Raw genomic sequence first — 24,256 nt, forward strand, 5'->3', positions numbered from 1 at the left:
AAATATTTCATTGGAAAGTAAAAACAAAAAAATAAAAATCTTTACATATATATATGTTTGACATCAAAATTATAATATCTCCCTTGATGATTTTTTTCTCCATTTGGCATTTAATAGAAAGAGTTTTTTTCTTTTATAAACTGTATTTAATATATTAACTGTGGTATTAATTGTAAACATAACTTGTCCTTTCCCCATTAATCTAAATTATATTTTTGTTATTCACAAAGTCCTAATTAGCATATAGGAACCATCTTATTACCTTTTGAAAATATTTTCATTTGTGTAAAAGATTTCGCAAAAGTCTGTATTCATAGACCAGTGTCATATCTGACCATGTTGTTAGCACATTTCCACCAAACTTTTTGTTTCAATAATTTGATGTGATAAAAAGTTCACATAATGTTTACTTATCGTGAAATACTGTGCCATGGTAAGTCAAGAATTTTGTGGGCAAAAACATAAGCAAATGTATATAAGTTGATCAAATTTTAAACTTTCAGAAACACAAATAAATAATCTGACACATTTTGTCAATGCAATATACATTTTAATTTCAATATCTTAGAAGGAAATCTGTTTCAATTAGTTTCAGATTTTATCCTCCAAGTCCATAAATAAAGTTGACATGAACAGCTTTAAATAGTTGTAATGTCTAATACTGATCTACATATCCTAGGTTGCCTCATGTCATCACTTTTCACCTCGTTTTCATACAGGTCCAAGTGTGTCATTTTCACTTGTTTGCAAACGAGGTCATGGCCTTTTCCCTCGGTTTTTTCCATAAACCCAAGTATAACTTTTCCCTTGTTATTTACAAGCTCAAGTACATCATTATAACTTTCTTCCTTGTTTTCCCATATGACCAAGAACGTCATAACTTTCTCCCTTGTTTTCCCATATGACCAAGAACGTCATAACTTTCTCCCTTGTTTTCCTATATGACCAAGAACGTCATAACTTTCTCCAATTCATAACTTTCTCCCGTGCTGTCCTATAGGCCCTAGAATGTCATAAATTTCCCCCTCATTTTCCTATATGACCAAGAGTGTATTATTTGTTTATTGTTGTCCTATAAGATCAAGAACGTCATAACTTTGTCCCTTGTTTTCCTTTAGATTTTTTCTAATGTCACAGGTTTGAAGAACATTGAGATGTCTCCAGTTCCGGGGCCAAGCTTCCTGATGTGAGCACGTTTCTTGGCCTGTTCTGCAGTGACTTTCTGGTGACACAGAACACACAGAGTTCTGAGGTTGTCAATGTCACACTCTCCTCCACCTTCCCATACAGGCCGAATGTGGTCAGCATGCCAAAACTACGGAAACAAGCAGAAAATGATTTTACATTTATATTTTTCATCATGGTCAGATGATGTGAAGTCTCAAAAGTGTTCTCAATAAAACAGATTTTCAATAATAACTACATTGAGATGTATATGCCAAATTAATCCTGTGATAAGCCCAGGGGATCAACATAAACGTTTGTTCAGATTATGGGGGCGGGGCTGTATTGAAATAAGATTACTAAACATTTGTTCTGCAACAGTCATCAACAGACTCATTACCATATAAACCTGGTGGGACTGTTTTTGCAACCAAATCAGTTTTGACAAAATCATTACATAAAACATCAAATGCATGACAATACATCTTAGGTGAAATAATTCAACAGCGATGATTATTCTTTTTTGAAAGAAATTTTTACAGATCAATTTCGGAGCAAAAATCTGTATGTCTATGAATGTGGTAGTTTTTTTGTTGTTGTTTCACAAAAAGATGACTTACCTGGCCAGCGACTGGATGTTTGACCATTTGTTCTCGCTGTTTTGCTGTCAGGACACAGAATTTGCTGCCATTTACCAGATCTGCTCTTTGTTTCAAATCAGGGTTATCCCTGAAAGTAAAATTACTTAGAGTATACATTCTTGACTACCATAAATAAACATCTCCGCTTAAGGTCACAAATGACATGTAGTAGTCCAGTATCAGGTTTTGGGATGGAGATATATGACTGCTAATGAAAACAGTATTTATGCAAGGTAGTTTAGTATCCAGTCATGTATTATGTGGGGTAAGGATATTCCACCCACCAAGAGTCCCTCCAAGCTCTCTTTCTACTGTGTTATTAAAACCAGAAACAGTGTATTATGACGACGTAATAAGAGGTAGATATAGAAATCACAAGTTAGACACCGTAAAAGAGGGGTTCGGGGAGGAAAATATAGAGCTTTTGAAAAGGAACAGTATTAGTAAGATTTATATCCAGCTGGTCCATATCAGGTCACAGGGTTGATGTAACAGTTGAGTATATGATCAGTACGGAGAAGAGACTTCTGAATGTGATCATTAAATAATCTCAATAGATTACTCTACATATGATACATGTCTTGTATACATAGAGGTTGAAGGAAAATCTGGTCTTGGTAAATGTGGGATCAGGCTATTCCACCCGCAGATTCATAACTTTAAGTCAGGAACTCTGCAAGTCTAAATCCTTTATCAACATTAAGGTCATCACACACTGCCATCTATCATATTTTACCCCTTCTTTTTGACACTGAAGGTGCTTTGTGTAGGTTATAGTCAACAAAGACTGAAGTCTGTCAGTGTACTTAATGTATCTCGAGCTTACCTGATCTGTCTAAAGAATGCATGTGCTTCAAAACCACATAACTGACACTGGCCATGTTCTGCTTCGAATAAGCGTTCACGGCCATAGTGGGAATTTGTCTTCATCTGCAGAAAGAAATATCTTGCTAAAAACAGGATTATTTCATGGATCATGATTTAATCAGGTCACAAATAAAATATAATTCCATAAGACTGAATAATAATAGTATGCTGTGTTTCTGATCGAGTATATTATATATTTTTAAATATATAAGCAGTATTTAGCTGTTGTGTCACTCATAGCTTACCCAGTAGGTGTCCATGCATGACCGTGAACAGAAGCGTGTTGACCAGGCATGCTCTGTACTCTTTATGGAATCGTGTCCTAACAGTTTGTTCTGGTATGGTGTACAGCAGTGTACACACAAAGGAGTGCCGTCCTCACTAACAGCCTAGGACAAAAAACACATATAAACAGTACAGCAGTGTACACACAAAGGAGTGCCGTCCTCACTAACAGCCTAGGACAAACAAAAACATAGAAACAATATAGCAGTGTACACACAAAGGAGTGCCATCCTCACTAACAGCCTAGGACAAACAACACATATAAACAGTACAGCAGTGTACACACAAAGGAGTGCCGTCCTCACTAACAGCCTAGGACAAAAAACATATAAACAATACAGCAGTGTACACACAAAGGAGTGCCGTCCTCACTAACAGCCTAGGACAAACAAAAACATATAAACAATACAGCAGTGTATACACAAAGGAGTGCCGTCCTCACTAACAGCCTAGGACAAACAAAAACATATAAACAGTACAGCAGTGTACACACAAAGGAGTGCCGTCCTCACTAACAGCCCAGGACAAACAAAAACATATAAACAATACAGCAGTGTACACACAAAGGAGTGCCGTCCTCACTAACAGCCCAGGACAAACAAAAACATATAAACAGTACAGCAGTGTACACACAAAGGAGTGCCGTCCTCACTAACAGCCTAGGTCAAACAAAAACATATAAACAGTACAGCAGTGTACACACAAAGGAGTGCCGTCCTCACTAACAGCCTAGGACAAACAAAAACATATAAACAGTACAGCAGTGTACACACAAAGGAGTGCCGTCCTCACTAACAGCCTAGGTCAAACAAAAACATATAAACAGTACAGCAGTGTACACACAAAGGAGTGCCGTCCTCACTAACAGCCCAGGACAAACAAAAACATATAAACAATACAGCAGTGTACACACAAAGGAGTACCGTCCTCACTAACAGCCCAGGACAAACAAAAACATATAAACAGTACAGCAGTGTACACACAAAGGAGTACCGTCCTCACTAACAGCCCAGGACAAACAAAAACATATAAACAATACAGCAGTGTACACACAAAGGAGTACCGTCCTCACTAACAGCCCAGGACAAACAAAAACATATAAACAGTACAGCAGTGTACACACAAAGGAGTGCCGTCCTCACTAACAGCCCAGGACAAACAAAAACATATAAACAATACAGCAGTGTACACACAAAGGAGTACCGTCCTCACTAACAGCCTAGGTCAAACAAAAACATATAAACAATACAGCAGTGTACACACAAAGGAGTGCCGTCCTCACTAACAGCCCAGGACAAACAAAAACATATAAACAATACAGCAGTGTACACACAAAGGAGTGCCGTCCTCACTAACAGCCTAGGACAAACAAAAACATATAAACAATACAGCAGTGTACACACAAAGGAGTGCCGTCCTCACTAACAGCCTAGGACAAACAAAAACATATAAACAATACAGCAGTGTACACACAAAGGAGTGCCGTCCTCACTAACAGCCTAGGACAAACAAAAACATATAAACAATACAGCAGTGTACACACAAAGGAGTGCCGTCCTCACTAACAGCCCAGGACAAACAAAAACATATAAACAATACAGCAGTGTACACACAAAGGAGTGCCGTCCTCACTAACAGCCCAGGACAAACAAAAACATATAAACAATACAGCAGTGTACACACAAAGGAGTGCCGTCCTCACTAACAGCCTAGGACAAACAAAAACATATAAACAATACAGCAGTGTACACACAAAGGAGTGCCGTCCTCACTAACAGCCTAGGACAAACAAAAACATATAAACAATACAGCAGTGTACACACAAAGGAGTGCCGTCCTCACTAACAGCCTAGGACAAACAAAAACATATAAACAATACAGCAGTGTACACACAAAGGAGTGCCGTCCTCACTAACAGCCTAGGACAAACAACATATAAACAGTACAGCAGTGTACACACAAAGGAGTACCGTCCTCACTAACAGCCTAGGACAAACAAAAACATATAAACAATACAGCAGTGTACACACAAAGGAGTGCCGTCCTCACTAACAGCCTAGGTCAAACAACACATATAAACAGTACAGCAGTGTACACACAAAGGAGTGCCTTCCTCACTAACAGCCCAGGACAAACAAAAACATATAAACAGTACAGCAGTGTACACACAAAGGAGTGCCGTCCTCACTAACAGCCTAGGACAAACAAAAACATATAAACAATACAGCAGTGTACACACAAAGGAGTGCCGTCCTCACTAACAGCCCAGGACAAACAAAAACATATAAACAGTACAGCAGTGTACACACAAAGGAGTGCCGTCCTCACTAACAGCCCAGGACAAACAAAAACATATAAACAGTACAGCAGTGTACACACAAAGGAGTGCCGTCCTCACTAACAGCCTAGGACAAACAAAAACATATAAACAGTACAGCAGTGTACACACAAAGGAGTGCCGTCCTCACTAACAGCCCTAGGACAAACAAAAACATATAAACAGTACAGCAGTGTACACACAAAGGAGTGCCGTCCTCACTAACAGCCTAGGACAAACAAAAACATATAAACAATACAGCAGTGTACACACAAAGGAGTGCCGTCCTCACTAACAGCCTAGGACAAACAAAAACATATAAACAATACAGCAGTGTACACACAAAGGAGTGCCGTCCTCACTAACAGCCTAGGACAAACAAAAACATATAAACAGTACAGCAGTGTACACACAAAGGAGTGCCGTCCTCACTAACAGCCTAGGACAAACAAAATAACATATAAACAATACAGCAGTGTACACACAAAGGAGTGCCGTCCTCACTAACAGCCTAGGACAAACAAAAACATATAAACAGTACAGCAGTGTACACACAAAGGAGTGCCGTCCTCACTAACAGCCTAGGACAAACAAAAACATATAAACAATACAGCAGTGTACACACAAAGGAGTGCCGTCCTCACTAACAGCCTAGGACAAACAAAAACATATAAACAGTACAGCAGTGTACACACAAAGGAGTGCCGTCCTCACTAACAGCCTAGGACAAACAAAAACATATAAACAATACAGCAGTGTACACACAAAGGAGTGCCGTCCTCACTAACAGCCTAGGACAAACAAAAACATATAAACAGTACAGCAGTGTACACACAAAGGAGTGCCGTCCTCACTAACAGCCTAGGACAAACAAAAACATATAAACAGTACAGCAGTGTACACACAAAGGAGTGCCGTCCTCACTAACAGCCTAGGACAAACAAAAACATATAAACAGTACAGCAGTGTACACACAAAGGAGTGCCGTCCTCACTAACAGCCTAGGACAAACAAAAACATATAAACAGTACAGCAGTGTACACACAAAGGAGTGCCGTCCTCACTAACAGCCTAGGACAAACAAAAACATATAAACAGTACAGCAGTGTACACACAAAGGAGTGCCGTCCTCACTAACAGCCTAGGACAAAAAACATATAAACAGTACAGCAGTGTACACACAAAGGAGTGCCGTCCTCACTAACAGCCAGGACAAACAAAAACATATAAACAGTACAGCAGTGTACACACAAAGGAGTGCCGTCCTCACTAACAGCCTAGGACAAACAAAAACATATAAACAGTACAGCAGTGTACACACAAAGGAGTGCCGTCCTCACTAACAGCCTAGGACAAACAAAAACATATAAACAGTACAGCAGTGTACACACAAAGGAGTGCCGTCCTCACTAACAGCCTAGGACAAACAAAAACATATAAACAGTACAGCAGTGTACACACAAAGGAGTGCCGTCCTCACTAACAGCCTAGGACAAACAAAAACATATAAACAGTACAGCAGTGTACACACAAAGGAGTGCCGTCCTCACTAACAGCCTAGGACAAACAAAAACATATAAACAGTACAGCAGTGTACACACAAAGGAGTGCCGTCCTCACTAACAGCCTAGGACAAACAAAAACATATAAACAGTATAGCAAGGAAACTTCAAGTCTGAATAACTTCCTAAAAATAAATTTCTCATTTCCTAAATTTTTATGTTGTTTACAATTGAAGGTTTGAAGGTTTCATTTCTAAATATAGTAAATGAATACATCAAACTCCCACCTGTACCAAACCCTGTGATTGGGTCTCTGTCGTAGTCTCTTCACATCTGGGTGAACTTTGACCTTGAACCTGAGGTCTATTGATGACTCTTGTTGACCCCTTCACTTCATGTGCCTTGCTAATGGCTCTGGATGCCAAGTCCTCCTGTTTTTAAGAAATGATGACATAGTAGACAGTAAAATAAAGAATTTCTATTTGGAAATGATGTATACCAGTTTTCAAACTTAATCCACAGTCACACTCCAAACCAAGCTACAAAAACAAGTTCCAGCTTGTCAATTGGAAAATCCTTTACATACCAATACTTGCCAACTGCAGAAGTATATTAATAGACCTCTAATTGACAAATTGACACCTTGAAACAACTTTGGGTTTTTCCAACAAAGTATCTACCCAACAGTTTGGTTTATTTGGTTTATTTTGTTTAACGTCCTATTAACAGCCAGGGTCATTTAAGGACGTGCCAGGTTTTGGAGGTGGAGGAAAGCCGGAGTACCCGGAGAAAAACCACCGGCCTACAGTCAGTACCTGGCAACTGCCCCACGTAGGTTTCGAACTCGCAACCCAGAGGTGGAGGGCCAGTGATAAAGTGTTGGGACACCTTAACCACTCGGCCACCGCGGCCCCCCAACAGAGGACTCCCCCTAGAAGAGATTTATTTGAAGCAGTACCATATGATATTAAAGCTGTTTTCTCCAGCACCCACTATGCATAGATTTTCTATAGTTCAGGAGTCCTTCTGTCTGATATATATATATTTTAGTAGAGAAGCCCTTACTTGAAAGGTCGCTTTTTTTAATTTTGAACTATCAAAATGTTTCACTGATTATTCATGTCTCAATTTCAGGAGAAAGTTATTTACCAAGTTATGCAAATCTAATTCCAATAAACTTCTGAAATTTCCATTACTTATATAACCAGTAAAATACCTACCTTGCTGATGTGTCGCTGGGAGCAGTGAGTCTTCCCGCTACGAAGATCCTCGTATGTTCTCAGCGGACTTATAAACTTGATACCACTCTTCATGATGAGTCTCCGTTTGGTTTCAGTAAGACTGTCATAATAACATAGAAATAGACTTGTCTCATACAATATAAACTAACACTGTACAGTCTTCATCAAGGGGGATAACTCTGTAAAGATGAATAAATCAAGGATACTATATGTTTGGTCATATATATCCACCATAACACAGATATATTGATTTTGATTATTTGTAAACAGCAAAGAGACAAAAAGTTCTCTCAATTCCAAAACTGAATTTACCCCAAAACCTTAACTGAAGACAAAATGATATAATCATCATTATGAATTAGTTTAAGAATTTGACAATAAATTTCAAAAGATGCTAAATGAACACAATATCTGGGCTAAAAGAACTAATTATCTGGAGAGCTACAGTAATCACTATAAGGGCCATCAGGCCCTCAAACATCATTCTGTATCCATCAAGGATCACACACCTGTTCCACTCCCTGACAAACCTCTCCACCAGTCTTAGGTTATTAGGATGTAACAGAAGATCAGGTAATGCATCCTGGTTACCAAGCTCTACATCTAAAGGCAGGAAGTTAGCATCCAGAGAATGGCTGTCCTGTAACAAAAAGCCAGCTTGACAGAGGTATTATACGATTGATAAGGGTGGATATCCCGACACATGCAAGGTTAGACATCCAATACATCCGCTGTCACACATTCATAACTTTTGGACGAGACACCTTACACATTCACTATTATTATACCTCAACTATATAAGACAGTCAGGTTTTGGTTGAGAGCCGTCGCGTGTCAAAGGTCTCCCTCGCGTGCCTCTAGTCATGTCCAATTTCTCATGTCTCCCCCATGCGGAGCCCCTCGCGTGATTTTTTTCTACAGAGTTGTCGGTCCAGAGTGTGTACATGGCCCATGCCCTGAAGCGGATTTCCTATGCAACATGTGATCCAGACACTGCTAGTTTTCCTTCCTTCCTGACGACAGACGCTTTCATTTGGCAGACGCCAATGAAGTCAACAATATTCTACAGGCAAAGGACGCAGTAAACACAAAACGAGCCACAAAGTGTGCTGTAAAATGTTTCTGGGATTTTTGACAAGAATGTGGTAAATCCACCGACTTTGAATCGTACGGAACAGTGCACCTTAACGATTCACTGAAATCATTTTATTAGAGCGAGGAAAAAGACCATTCCCATTTCTAGAAATCAGCGCTTCAGAACATCAGATACAGCATATGCATGTATTTTTGTTGATTCTAACAAGACACCTCACACATCCACTGTTTGCATATGACATTAGACATACTTTTCTGTTTTCTAACCATTAATGTTTTCACTCACAATCTACAGAGTAAGGTTTATTTATTGGATAGATGAAGGATAGTTACTTACCTGGTCAAACAGGTAGACACGCCCAGTGTACCTACTACAACAGTATAACAGATGAGAGTGGACAGTCACCTTGTCCAAGTCTACAACCCGCACACTCGTGTTTGAACCCGTACCTTGTGTTGGACTTCCTAGATACAAATTAAAATGAAATTGAAAGTTTGTTTTTATGGTATTACATTCAAACTTGAAACGGTTTTATTCCCTACATATAAAATTAAAACATTTGTTTTAATCTAATACAAAAAGTATTCCAACAAAGAGTCAAAGCGTGTTTGTTATAAACAAGATAGAGCAAGATCTTTTACACAAATTTAACAGCAATGAAGTTCATTTTGTACATGTAATTCCAAAACAACTGGCTATTTTACCTACATTATTCAAGGTTAATATGTTTAGATCCTGGGCTTGCCGGATTTTTTGTTGCATGAATCTAAAAGCTAAAAGAGAATCTTCACACTCGGTGATCTTGGTCACCACTGCCATCACAACCATACAGCTGTTTTGTAACTTTACCTTCTGAGTTGTACTGTGACAATACTTCCTCCTCCCAATCATCTTCAAATATGTCATCCATCACATCCTCAATCCCGCCTGCTTCTTCCTTCCTTAACGTCTCTTCCTCAGCGTCTACTTCTCTGTTCTCCTTCCTCTGTGATTTCTCTTCAAAAGCACTTAAAACGGCACCAGTTGCTATATTCTGGTCATCGTGAGCTTCGACATCTTCCCCAAGGTGAGATTCAGTTTCAGGGTCCAATTCGGATTCAAAATGAAGATCAAATTGAGATCCAATTTCAAGGTCACTGTCATCATAATCGCAGATAGTGTCCTCAAGATGCTTTTCTGTATGAGGGTCAGATTCTGTGGAAAAGGAAGAAATGTCATCCGCATTGTGTGTGCCATCAGAAAACAATGACTCACTGCCATCCTGACTAATCACTTCCATGGTCGCACACTCATTGTCACCCAGTGACCTGGTCGCTGATGAAAAGGTCACTGGACCAGATTTGTCACACTGGTTTGTGTGACTAGTTTTGTCACACTGGCTGTTCCCAGCAGATTTGTCACACTGTTTCGTAAGACTAGATTTACCTGGGGTTGTTTGAATATATTTGTCACACGGCTTTGTCACACCAGGACTTGACATGACGGAAGTTTCCTCCTCACGCTGCTTGTCCTTCGACAGGCTGCACATGCTTCCTATCTCTGTTGATTGTATGTTTTGTGACACATTCGACTGTTTATGATTCGGTGAACCAAGTAAGTTTTGAACTTCCCTAGATTTTGTCGGTGACAAGCTACAATCTGTTGAATGTCTCAGTCCCCTATCTTGTTGGGATGTCACTAAAGCTGTCGTCCTCGACTCATTACACATTTCACAGTAAGGTAGATCAACATGGTTCTGGAAAGTACACATTGCGCAGCTCCACATAACATCTCCATCCGCGTCTGACCCCCTAACAGGGTTAGTGGTCGTCTGATGACACAGACTCAGCTTCCTTCGTAGTTTGTTACAAGGTTTAGTTTTGTCTATTTTTGTCTTTTTCGATGTGGAAACAACTCTTCTTTCATTTGCTATTTTTCCTGCAGTTTTTCCTGTTCGTCCAGGCGTATCAATAAAATCCTCATCCTCATTTTCTATTGCTAAACAAATACTTTTCGTCTTTTGGGAGATTGGATTTGTATGAAAATTTCCAAATTTTCTGGAACGATTTGTTGGGGTTTCACTTGAAAAATCTTTTTGAATATGAACATCTGTCCTTTTGACACTAGATTTTTTATGAGAATTTTTACGTTTTCCTCGATGGTTGAGACTAATGTCATTTAAACAGTCATCAGAAAGGTTGTTACCCTCCTCTTCCGTCAAATCATCCTCATCTACAACATATTTCTGCTCCTGTAACACAATTTTCTTACATTTCTCATGACGTTTTCCTGGACGATTCAGACTGATGTCATTTAAACAGTCATCAGAAAGGTTGTTACCCTCCTCTTCCGTCAAATCATCCTCATCTACAACATATTTCTGCTCCTGTAACACAATTTTCTTACATTTCTCATGACGTTTTCCTGGATGATTCAGACTGATGTCATTTAAACAGTCATCAGAAAGGTTGTTGTCCTCATCTACAGATTCCTCTTCCTCTACCACCACATCCTCCTCCTCTACCACAGACTCCTCACCATCTATCAGAGACACATCGTCCTCTATGAGGTCTATGACATCAGTACTGTCTATACTAGTGTCCGTCTTCATTCGTTTACGATTTCTATCCCGACCCGACATTTTTCTTTTTTTGCTGGATGTCATGAAATCCAAAATAGACATTTGGTCTTTAGGCTGAAATCAATAAATGATGTGTACATCCAGTGAAAATATAACATTAACATATTCTAGAAAATTATATATCAAAGAGAAAAATTGTTAATGGAATAACTAATTGTCAGAAAAATACATTTTATTACATTTTTACCAGTGAAATATAAAAAAATAATTGATTCTATATAAGTGATATTTTTCACTAGTGAAAAAATCACTTTTTGTGATTTGACCAATCAAAACACTCCTTACAAACAACAATGGGGAAAATAAAAGCTGACCCTATATATATTTTGCTATAAAAATGTAATAAACAGAACATCTAATAGTATCTTCAGTAATACTAAATATATTTCACTACTGTGGTTAATATTTTGATATTTTTCAATTGTGCTGCGCACTCATGAAAAATATCAAAATATTAGCCCCACTTGTGAAATCTATTTGATATCACTGAAGACACTGTTAGAAATCCTCTATTTAATGAGAAAACAAAAGAGCAGATAATTATTGCATGTTTCATATGTTAAACTGTGAAATTGCAGTTCCAAATTTTGATCAATCAGTGAAAATCTTGTGTTGCCTAACAGATGGAATTTTCCAATTTTATAATATAAATGTAGAAATTAAAAATAGAAAATCAGTTTGAATAAGGACCATAGCAGTTATTTTGGTCAAAATATGTAGACATGAGATATAAACAAAGAGAGATGTGAAATACAGACACACTGACCTGCTGCGATACAAACATGCCGGACAGGTCGATGTCCTTAGCGGGAAGGACAGCTTCAGCATTTGACAAAACCTCGATCTGGTAGTGATTTCCCTTGTCAGCCGCTAGCTCCTGCCTCTTGCCGTTCAGTGTAGTACTTGTCACAATAGTCTGGGAAGGTCAAATTTAGCTTTAGTATTGGAATTGACCGGTTTTGAAAATAATTCTGTGCAACGCAGACATTCAATTATGAAAAATTTATGCCAGACATGTAAATGATATGTATTCCAGAAAGAGGTTGTGATCATGTAGAGGATCTTATATGAATGGATATGTTATATATAGAATGTATTGCACAAGTTCAATAATTTAATATCCCACAGGCCAAGTGGCATATAAAATTATTGAATGAGTTTGATAAATTCTAAATGACATCAGTGGAAGATTCCGTTTATCGCATAACTCATATTTATGAGAATGTAAATGAAGAATACGGGCAAATTGATTTCTACGTCAGAAATGCAAATTTCAGACAGTATGCATTTCTGTAAAGAGACAATCATGAAACATCATTAATTATGATGTCACAGTATTAATTATGATGTCACAATATTGATTATGATGTATAAATATTGATTATAATGTCACAATAGTGTTATTACACAGATTTTAAGATAATTATGACATAGCCAAATTACATGGTAGAAGTTGTCTTTTATGTGGTAGATTTACCTTCTTACAAACAGCTGACCAAACCCACTCGTCCATTGTGTCCTTGGCAACTAGATAATGTATGGATACACAAAATTTCTGACCAATACGGTGGGCACGATCCTCACACTGAATCATCAAACCTGGTGTCCAGTACATCTCCGCAAACACAACAAGGGAGGCCGCAGTGAAAGTCAACCCCTGTAAATAAAAGAAGACTAGCTCTCTAAAATGTAAGGAATGGCAAATGTCAGATTCCGGGAAACGCAAGAATCAATGGAGGTCTGTACACAACAGAGGTCAGTCATTTGGTAAATAACTGAGGAAAGCACCTTTAATAAGAGATCCCAAAGAATTCTTCACATCCATCATTAAAAATGGACTGTATTTTTTTTCTTTCTTTCTTCTTTTCCCCGTTATGATTTGATAACAAGAAAACATTCATATAAAATCTCAGAAGATCGAAGAAGAACTTTCTGAAAAATAGCAATTAAAAACTGAAATCATCAAAATCCAAGTTGGCTACCCGTCAGCCATTTTATCTTCCGGATCAGACTCAAAATTGAAGTGGCACAACTTATAACCAAATAAACCCTTAAAGATCCTCTATTTGAAGTACCAGCTTCCTTCGGTTTACCAGTATGGAGAGGAATTTGACCAAGGACTTGTTACATACCGTTCCTGCAGCCAGGATACTCAGTATGGCAACCTTGATCTCTGGGTCCGACTGAAACTGCTGAACATATACCTAAAATGAGAACAATAACTCTTTGAAACAAAACAAGAACTATCGCAAGACGGGTAATGAATATCCCTGCTCCCCAACCAACCTGACCCCCCTCCCTCTACCATGCCATGGCCATATTGAATGAACGATGTACATTAGCAGAACATTTTGGTCCAAATATGAACAATACTATTGTTTGGATTGGAAAGCCTCTACAAATCATGCTTCATAATCTTTAACATTAAAGACAGAGAACCGTATTCCAGTACATACACTGTATATAGAAACAACCAATCGTAAATGAGGTCAATGACCTTGACCTACGATTCTGTCTTATGTGAATAACATGACCATGAAGTGAATGACCTTGATTTAGCTGCCTGTCTGGGATAAATGACCTTGACCTACAGGCCTACCTTAGATCAATCACTTTGACTTACCTGTTTGTAAGACATGGATAATCTTGACTCTAGTTTCTGTCTTGAGGTGAATGACCTTGACCTACAAGTCTATCATAGGTGAATGACCTTGACCTACCTGTCTGTCTGAGGTGGGTGTCTCTCCATCTATTCTAATGAACTTGACATTCTTGTTGTATAGGGACTGTTGTAACCCATTCATCATGCTGTGGTGATAGGCAAACACAAGGAATTTTAGACTTTCATTCTCACACAACATCTCAATGTACTCACGAGCTGGTCCGATCTGTAAACAACAAAGTTATACCACAACTGTCCTTCAGAGAAACCTAATTACAGTCCATTTCTATCCTGTTTGTAATAACTAAACCTGTGGAATCAAGGCGTACCATTCTTCATTACATTTTATGCCCGTCTACTAAATGTATACTTCTGCCTTTTTCACAAATTCAGAAGAGTTAAACTTGCCTTACACTTAACCATTACCATTCACCATCAACATGGTATATTTTTATTTAACAAACTAAAAAGGCTACATGATGCAACTCCCTACTCAATTACCATTTTTTTTATTGTTCCACTCCATTATTATAATTTTTGACTCAGTAACTTGTATATATGACACTATTACAATTACCCCCACATGTAATGGCTATTCCTGTTACCTCCCTACTCAGTTGTTATTCCTATTTCCTCCCCACTCAGTGACTATATTATTACACTTACTTCCCTAGTAAGTTTCTATTACATTTACTACCACATGCAATGGCTATTCCTTTTACCTCCCTACTCAGTTGCTATTCCTATTTCCTTCTCATTCAGTGACTATTACTTTTACCTCCCTACTTTTCTCTTTTGTTTCCCATTGTACGGTTTTTACCTTGGCCTCCCCACTCAGTCGGTAGAGTCTCTGTATAAGGGCGTTGGTAGAGTGGTCTTCCCTACCATCCTGCTGCATGACGTTCATCATATCATTTTTGTTTTTACCCTTGGTCAATAGTGGCTTCAGTTCCTCAAAAGTTTTCTTTATTTCCTACACAAGAAAGCATATAATGTACCAGTAATTCAACTGAACAAAACAGTTTACTGAACTAATCCAGAAATCTACATGACACCTGGCACATCCAAGTTACTGAAAAACTTCGGGTAAATTACTAAATAAGGCCTAAAAAAGGTCCAAATGTATGGAAACCAGACATTCAACAGTTTTTACGATATATAAAACATTTTGTGGACTGAACTCCTGTAATCTGAATCATAATCCCAGTTTAACCATTACTGTAGTTTGGCCTATAGCATAAAAATTCTTGTTTGTTCTCTGCCATAAGTTAATCACTTTTGATTTAACTGCGCCCACACACAAGACACTGAAAAATAGACTTACAGTTTTTATCTCCGAGTCTTTCAGCTGAAACAGAACACGTTGTCTCTGTTTGGGAGGCAGCTGCGTGAGAACATCATTTTTCAGTCGGCGAATCATCAGCATGTCGGAAAGGCGCTTGGCCAGCTCTTCTAGGTTACTGGCCCCACTGCACAGACAACATATATATGCTAACCAGGTTTCACTTTGTATCAAATCAAATACTGTGATTCAAATATTTGTATCATTGAAAATAACAACTAAATTATCAAAGTCTGTAAGTACACAATACTAAACTTTCTAAAGTATACAATATGTACCCTAAGTCTACACAATACTAAAGTATACAATATATACCCTTACTCGACACGCCGACGTCTGACCCGACCAAACGTCTCAGTTTTTGCATCACAATATTTGGCTGTGTAGTTCCACCATGTGCCAAATTTTCCTGGACAAATGGCATCAATTTGAGGGAATAACTGGAAAAAAAACACACACAATAAACTTTTTTGACTAGAAAGTGATGTAAAAAGAGACATTTCCATATTCCTAAATTTTATTGAAAAACATTTGTTTTTCCTACATTAATTATCTATAAAAGGCTCCTATTTATAGAAATGACCATTTAAATTCTTTATCTCGGCTCCAGATTTTCATCAAAGTTTCTCTACTCAAAGTGGTTCCGATTTTTCCGTTGTGTGCATATCTTTTAATGCTTTCTGAGGAAAATTTTCAGTTAAGGAACATTGTTGAACAATGGGGCCTGTAAATGTAAGTTACAGGTTACCTCCACAGGTCTAGCCAGGGAAGGGGTTCCAGACAACAGCATACATCGTTTGGCTGACTTGACTAGAGGGACTACAGCTTTACAGGACGCTGTTTTGGTGTTACGTATGGAATGTGATTCGTCGACAATCACAACCTGGAACTTCTGGTTAGTAAGAGCTTCATGAAGGAGTTTACTAGTCGACTTGCACAGCAATCCAAATGTTGTAATGGAGATTTTGGCTTCTGCAAATCCACTGAATCACAAACAAAATTAAAGATTATTTACTGTAGTTTAAAACAAGTACAAACAATGAACAAGAAAATTCAAATTTTATGTTCAACACACATGCAATGACAAGCAGCATAAGTGATGGGATTCGTTTTCACTTTCAGAATTGATAAATTTCTAAATTTAGTTTCCTCAAATTTAACTCAGAATTGCGCTTTTGTAGAAAATTTATGTACAACTCAAGTACATTTATTACAAGTCTTAGCGTTTGTTATCAATATTTTTAATACTGAACACAAAGCATTTAATGGTTGTTTATATAATTCAATCTCCTTAATATCTCTTAAGTGACCAATGAATATATTGGTAAAATATAAGATCAACTACTTCTTGATTCGGCAACATTACAAAAATATGCAAAGCTAAAGATTTACCAACATTTGATCATCAGCCCACAACTAAGTAGCATTACACATAAGTACAGATTAAAAAGTGAAACATCTTATTTACCCCTGCCCCACTTAATAATGGGCCTAGTGAGCTAATAATACATACAACAATATTCATTGTATTTATATTTGTGGTTCCGTAGCAAACATGGAAACAACAAAAGTTTGTACACAACAAATAATAAGCTCTCTCCGTATTCGTTTCATTTACTAGATAAGGAATAAATCTAGATATTATTCTGAACTGTAAAAGAAATATTTTTCCCGTTAAACACTTGCAAATTGTAGGACATGCAGCCAAACAACTGGATTTTAATACTGATAAGTTTAACATTGGTTTGTTTTTGTTTAACGTCCTATTAACAGCCAGGGTCATTTAAGGACATGCCAGATTTTGGAGGTGGAGGAAAGCCGGAGTACCCGGAGAAAAACCACCGGCCTACGGTCAGTACCTGGCAACTGCCCCACGTAGGTTTAAAACTCGCAACCCAGAGGTGGAAGGCTAGTGTTAAAGTGTCGTGACACCTTAACCACTCGGCCACCGTGGCCCCATATGTTTAACATGACAATTAAATATATATATATATATATATATATACAGTGCATTCTGTCTAAACCGGACACCTTTGGGACCACAAAATAAGGCCAGTTTGTAGAGAGTTCCGGATTGTAGAGATTCTACTTGATATCGTCGTTGAAAGCAAAAAAAAAAAAAAAATAATAATAGAAAAGATATATTACAAAGAAGATGTCATTGTGCATTATTCATGCATATACAAACTTTTAATTGAATAACATAATTTAATTCAACACTGGCAATATGACACTATGTGTACGTTACATCGGTTGAAAACAATAACTGATTGTTGTTTGTTTTAAGAGGCCTTCCACCGAGTCGGAACAATCAACCAATCTGACACTTTCTACAAGTGCAGATTCCCAATCTGAGGAATTAGCCTCAATTTCTAATTGGTCCTAATGTCGGCGGCTGTCGTGAGATCCATGTTTGTTGATAATAGAAACAGAGTAATACAAAAGGTATGTCGTCACCCACATCGCCGACTTCCTCATCCGGGTACATTCGTGTAGTGAGGTCCGCGAAGGGGAATCCAGCCAGCATGAAACATTACTTGTCAATTAATAATATTCCTGTGCGGCAATTAAAACTGTATAAACACTCGTTGGGAACCCCTGAAGCTACTGCGCGCTACCTGGGAAACATCAATGGGGCCGACACCGGTTTAAACAGAGTAGATTTACTAGTATACAGAAGGAATGGGGCCGGGATATATGGCCGGATAACAGAGTAGACAGAGTCCAGATTATGCAGAGTTTATTTACTATAAATAAAGAAGGAATTTTGGGGACCAAATTATTTGGCCGGTTTTGGCAAATATCCGGATTGGACAGAGTCCGGTTTGGACAGAGTGCACTGTATCTATAATGGATCAAGGATCAAATGTTTTATCTTTGTTTTCGTACATCTCCACTGTGCTCACCTAGCATCGTTACCTGTCTGAATGAGGTATATGTCCTCTGGCTGGACATCAGGTAGCCATTTCTCGATCTCCTCTACCCATACAAACTTCAGCGACGATGGCACAATTATCAATAATGGCCATTCTTTCTTGTAGTAGTATGCCACTGAAATAGCTTGTAAGGTCTTACCGAGTCCCATCTGTAAATGAAACCATGGTACACCAAATGTAGGTTTTATTCAGATACAACAGAAACAATAAATTTAAAACTACTTATATTGTTAAGATTTGCTTCCCCTATCTCGAAGTGAAAAACTGAAGAAAGGCCCAGAGTTCTATGAAAAAGGCCCAGGTTACAAAAAATGTGAAACATTGCAAAGCAAAGAGATACATCAGTCATGTGTGAAGTTATTATGTGAATCAAATTAAAGTGGATCTAAAAAAAGCCAGAATAATTAATTAAATAGAACTTTAAACTGGTCTAAAGGCAATCAGTGCATGCAGTACTTGTCCAAAACTGACACATATTGTATTTAATGTATTAAAACCAGAAACTGGTCCTAAAGCATATCAGATATAGACAGATGCAGAAATTCAATTAGTAATTACCTACAGGAATATCAATTACTATATGGGAAATTGGACCAGTTGAATCATATATATGAATACTTACCTCATCTGCAATCAAGCATCTGAAATATAAAATACAATATTTTAATGACTGATCGAGATTGTATGGAATAAACTGATAATATTTTTATATACAAGTACTAGCCTTCATATACCCCGGTGGCCGGTGTGAATTAGTCATTTTGTACCATAATCATGTGGTATGGTACCACACACTGCCAGTTTGGTACCCAATTGCAAATTTACTGTAGAAATAACAAATATACTTCCTAGTGCCAATATTGAGCCCTCTAAATATTCCGAATATCAAATCAATTTTATGTGCAAATGATTGAAACATACTCAAAATCGCAAATGTTAACAGCACTATACTCGAGTAAACAGGACACATGATCCGTCAGCCCAGTCATGATCATGAAAGTAGTACATTTGTTGTTTTGGTCCGTTGTTGTATGATCAACAGATTAAAGATGATGAATGAAAGTTTAAATGGAGAAAGTATAGTCAATGAATGCCATCAACTGTAAATTATCACTATGAAAAAAATAGTGACAAAACCAACTGTAGCAAGCTAATGTCAACTTACTCCAACATAACACGGCGAGAAACTTATGACAGGCGCAACAAATTAGCCAGACCTATATGATTAGCTGGCTGAAGTAAGGTCAACTAAAATTAGAAAATTATTGTTGCACCAATGAAATCTGGTTTGGCAAATAATGCATGGATTACTGAAGTGAACAGTAAGCTGGATTTTCATCCGTCCCTGTACAATACCACACTATTTATAATTCATATTATCTCAGGTCAATTGTTAAACTTGCACTCCAGGGAAAAAATCAATATTAAATAAGAATTAAGCAACTGATAAGACTTGTACACAAGCTAGATTTCAAATTAATGGCTACTGGTTAATGATCTTGTTTGGTTTTGCATTTTCATGGCATATACGGTTATATATAGGGTAACATATATACAGAAGGAGTATAGCATTTCTACATTTCAGATTAATGTGATAATGCCATCTTTCGGCATCCTGATGTTGGACCTGAACTGCTGAAAACGAAGGATGATGTGATTTTCGTCTGCAGATTTCATTCAGATCGTCCGTATACGATATAATATATCAATCACCTTCCATTTTTTCTAACTGCAAAACAAATCCCTTCTTTCTGAAAATCCATCAGACGACCGCGTAGCTTCAATGGAAGCGAGGACAGCACTTTTTCATCGTGACTGTTCCGTCGCTTCCCCGCCATTTTTTCAAGTTCTAAAGCACAAACACGCCTCCATTCATAAGAAACATATTAAGGGGAGATAACTTCCCAACTCCCCCATCAACAACAACAACAAAAAAACCACACACACACAAAAATCAAACAAAAACAAACAAACAACACAAAACAAAGAAAGAAAAAACTCTGTTATTTATATGAGCTTATCTTTACAAAAACTATGAATGCTGTCCCTAGGTGATAGTTCTAGTCAAACCCACTAATTGATATAACTAGTCATTGGTAGGGAACGCAATCAATCGGTCGGAAAGAAAAATCCGAAGACCTGTTTCTTTGGAAGAAATTTCAGCTCGCCCCGCAGGAACCATCAACACCAGACACAAGTCAAACTGGTACACCTGATGTAACAAAGCTCCCTGGTGGTTGTCAGATTTGCAAAATGCTTACGCTAACATTTTAGAGCATTCAGGACATAAAAGATCATTGCCAAATTAATGCATTTTATATATAAAATTTGCAAGATACATGTATATGTATATGTATATATGAGAGGTTGAAGCAAATTCTAAATAGCACACAAAACTTAGTTTTGATATCAAACGGTTTACACAAAATATGGGGAAAATGAAAATAAATCCAAATAATTTCAAAATTAGTCTAGTTGTCAAATAAAAAAAGATGCCAGATATATATACTTATATAAACTTAAAAACTTAATATAGACTTAAAAGTGTTTCGATAAGTTTAAAATGAGCTTTGATACCAAAACCTTTAAGTCCTAATCAAAGGAAACTTAAATTAAAAGAAAAAAGAATAGAATAATTCACTAATATTTTTTTGTAACTTTACTCTACTAAATTATTATTAACTTGATTCCGGTTTGGCGTCCTTCACCTCTCTTGTCTTGATCAATCAGTCTATTTGGTATTGTACCTTCAAAATAGAGCAAATTATTTTCTAAATTCTCCTAATTTTCTTCTGTTTATCTTTCCTACCATTCCCTTTTACAAAACCTATTTATTTTATATAATTCAGATTATCTTTTTTTTTATACTAGAACTAAACAGATTATATTTTTAAATATGTCTAAACTATATAGCATTGTTAGATCTCCTATCCCTTAAAATGTATTATCTTATATAAGATATGTTATCACGATAATATGCTGAAACACAATACAACATAGAATTATAATTTAACTCATTCCATTATAACAATTATACAGACCGAGAAAAACATTTTTTTTTTTTAAATATGTGTGCGTGTATTTCGGCACAAATTGCATGAAACTTAAAGAAAAAATTATCTGATACTTTCTCAATTAAGAAAAGTAAAATAAGCGCCTAAATCATCTATTGTTAAAGGTACATGTAGTGAATGAGCGAATAGTGAAAACTGGAGATAATATCTCATTTAAATATGATTTAAAATTTGGGCATAGTAACATTTAAATTCTCTTCTGGGGCCTGATCTAGCCCACCATTCTCCCTTTGGTGCCATTCCTATAAAGGACTACTTACAACCGGAATCCAGGGTGAAGTCTGATTTACATATTTGTTACTGTTAATCTTAAAATTAATTATAAAACATTAACCAAAAGAACAGGTCCGGAGTTATACATGCGCATAGAGTACAAAATTCACTATTGGAATTTTCCTCGCTAGATGACAGCTGGTAAGATGCAGAAACGAATCAATACTTTTAAGGAAATCGTTTGCTTTCAAACGTTAGGTGAACGTTACTATACGCATGCTTAGGAATACTATTGAATATAATGAAACACAGATTTCTGAACGCAGATAGACACAGAAATCTAATTTTCAAATGTACAGATTTTGATATTGCATATGTACCCTTTGTCTGATTTTTAATGAAATTAGTAAATTAATGTATTTTTAAATCATTAGGTTTGCACACCAACGCTGTCACGAATGTTTTGCCATATATATCAAGGCTGCTAAATAGTGGGATTAACGTCTCCAAACGAGACCAAGTGTGGTTTTCCTGGCTTGCCTGGGTTGTCACATGAACACAGTTCCCTGGTAGTTAAGCTTCTGAACTCTGACCCCTATTTCAGAGAGTGTCCTTGATCGGGCTATAACCGGAGCAAGGACATTAATCCTCGTCAATCAACTCTATCTGAGTATAATGATAATCGTTATAATTCCAACTTTTAACTTAACTCTAGAACACATGTCGTGCTATGTTATGAAATAAATTCAATTCGGCTTTACTGGACTTTTATAACTACAAATGTATTTTACCTACACATATCGTCATGAAAACATCACCCATTGTCGCAATGATAATCCCAAAACGTCGTGTTACGGTAACGCGACTTAAATACAAGGTTGATCTCAGGTTTTGGTCTTGATTTCTTTCTTTTACAGCCCTTCCCACAGGAAAGATACTGCTTTACCCAATGGACTATGGTTATGTAGGAATGGTTATTGCATATACGGACATTATGTAAACGTGTTCCAAGCGTGCAAAATAAGGTAAAGTCAACACAAATTATCATTCTAAATGCTGTACAAGGTTCGTCGTTTCAAGAAAACAGGACAACGTAACTATTCGGACATCGTTAATTGACGGACTTGAATTGTCCAAACACTTAACTGTATATCATAATACGGTTCTCATCCAACCCTCATTTCATTTCTCTGCATACATATACAAATTAACTTGGCTACGCGCATGGTATTATCACCAAAATGATTCAAACTGGTATCATTTTGTTATCCGTGCTGAAACACATTAGTTCGTTCATTTATTTCACCAGCAGTTTTATATTATAAACACCAGCATTTAAACTATGCCGTTTATCTTTTTTAAAGATATTTCTTGTTTAAAGTTCTTCTCGTTTAATAAAACAAATTAATATGGTAGTCGTTCGAAAGATTTTTTCATTTTTGAAATGGTTAAAATTTATTTTCGCACAATTTTATTTTCATTTGTATATTTCGAACTTCGGTGTCTGTACTAGCTGTCACAGACATCTGCTTCAGTTAGTATACCGTGATAGGCCTACTAGTAATGGGGGGAAATAGCCCCTACTCCTACTAAAGTATGAGAATAGGGACTAATATATTGTTCTTTAAACACTAACCAGAAGCCGACGCCTGTGCTACTGTACACGTGACGTATCGCACCGTTGTAAGATATATACATGTATATACATGTATAATTAGGTCCCCGTTAAATAGGCCTAGTGGCGGTTGCCCTGTAGTGATCGACCTCTGTCCATGCGTCCGTCCGAAAAAAAAATCTTATCAGCTTCATGACTTTATCACTTTAGACGCTGGAACTTTATTATACTTGGGATATGGGTTCGAATTGATGAAGAGGTGTGTCATGTGTAAAAATTAGACATATGTCACTGTGACCTACATTAAGACCTACATAGAAATAAATTTCTTATCACTAGAACCTAATGCTTAGGGTGTGAGTTCACCTAATGTATTACGAACTTAAAATGCGATGAAAATAACACCTTTGATGTTTAAAAAAAAATTCTATACACACTATGGACGGTCGCGGGAAGTGCGTTCATTAAAACTATGAACACCGAGGGGTGTCATTTTTACCGAGTTTTAATTTAGCTTATTTATAGGGCACTTTGGTTTTCGTTCTATACATCGAAAAATCAAATTATCTAGTTTACTCTTGAAGTGTCTCTTGATCAAGAGTATACAGTAGAGCTGTCGAAAAGGCGAAGTCGCGCGTTTAAGAAATGCATTGTGACGTCACAAAGTATGTTCACTAATGA

General features: G+C 37.2%; 1 protein-coding gene across 3 annotated transcripts; it reads right to left on the reverse strand.

Moving 5' to 3' along the window:
* Positions 1–521: 521 nt before the first annotated feature.
* Positions 522–20,550, reverse strand: LOC117323383 (DNA annealing helicase and endonuclease ZRANB3-like). Of its 3 annotated transcripts, XM_033878565.1 has the most exons (20): positions 20,387–20,550; positions 19,296–19,314; positions 18,644–18,822; positions 16,486–16,720; positions 16,059–16,177; positions 15,720–15,864; positions 15,216–15,368; positions 14,454–14,621; positions 13,866–13,937; positions 13,211–13,390; positions 12,500–12,649; positions 9,963–11,787; positions 9,450–9,577; positions 8,527–8,657; positions 7,997–8,117; positions 7,064–7,207; positions 2,918–3,061; positions 2,632–2,735; positions 1,785–1,893; positions 522–1,315 (listed from the first exon to the last, which is right to left on the reverse strand). In XM_033878565.1, exons 1-20 carry the CDS (start codon positions 20,509–20,511, stop codon positions 1,115–1,117), a joined length of 4,452 nt encoding a protein of 1,483 aa, XP_033734456.1. In that variant the 5' UTR covers positions 20,512–20,550; the 3' UTR covers positions 522–1,114. The 3 variants fall into 3 exon arrangements, with proteins under 3 accessions (XP_033734456.1, XP_033734458.1, XP_033734457.1); XM_033878567.1 differs by lacking the exons at positions 19,296–19,314; positions 20,387–20,550 and having other exon boundaries at positions 523–1,315; positions 18,657–18,755; XM_033878566.1 differs by lacking the exons at positions 522–1,315; positions 1,785–1,893; positions 2,632–2,735; positions 2,918–3,061 and adding an exon at positions 5,439–6,901.
* Positions 20,551–24,256: the final 3,706 nt, after the last annotated feature.

Source organism: Pecten maximus, chromosome 3 (genome assembly GCF_902652985.1).
Source record: "Pecten maximus chromosome 3, xPecMax1.1, whole genome shotgun sequence".
Taxonomy (NCBI): Eukaryota; Metazoa; Mollusca; class Bivalvia; order Pectinida; family Pectinidae; genus Pecten; species Pecten maximus.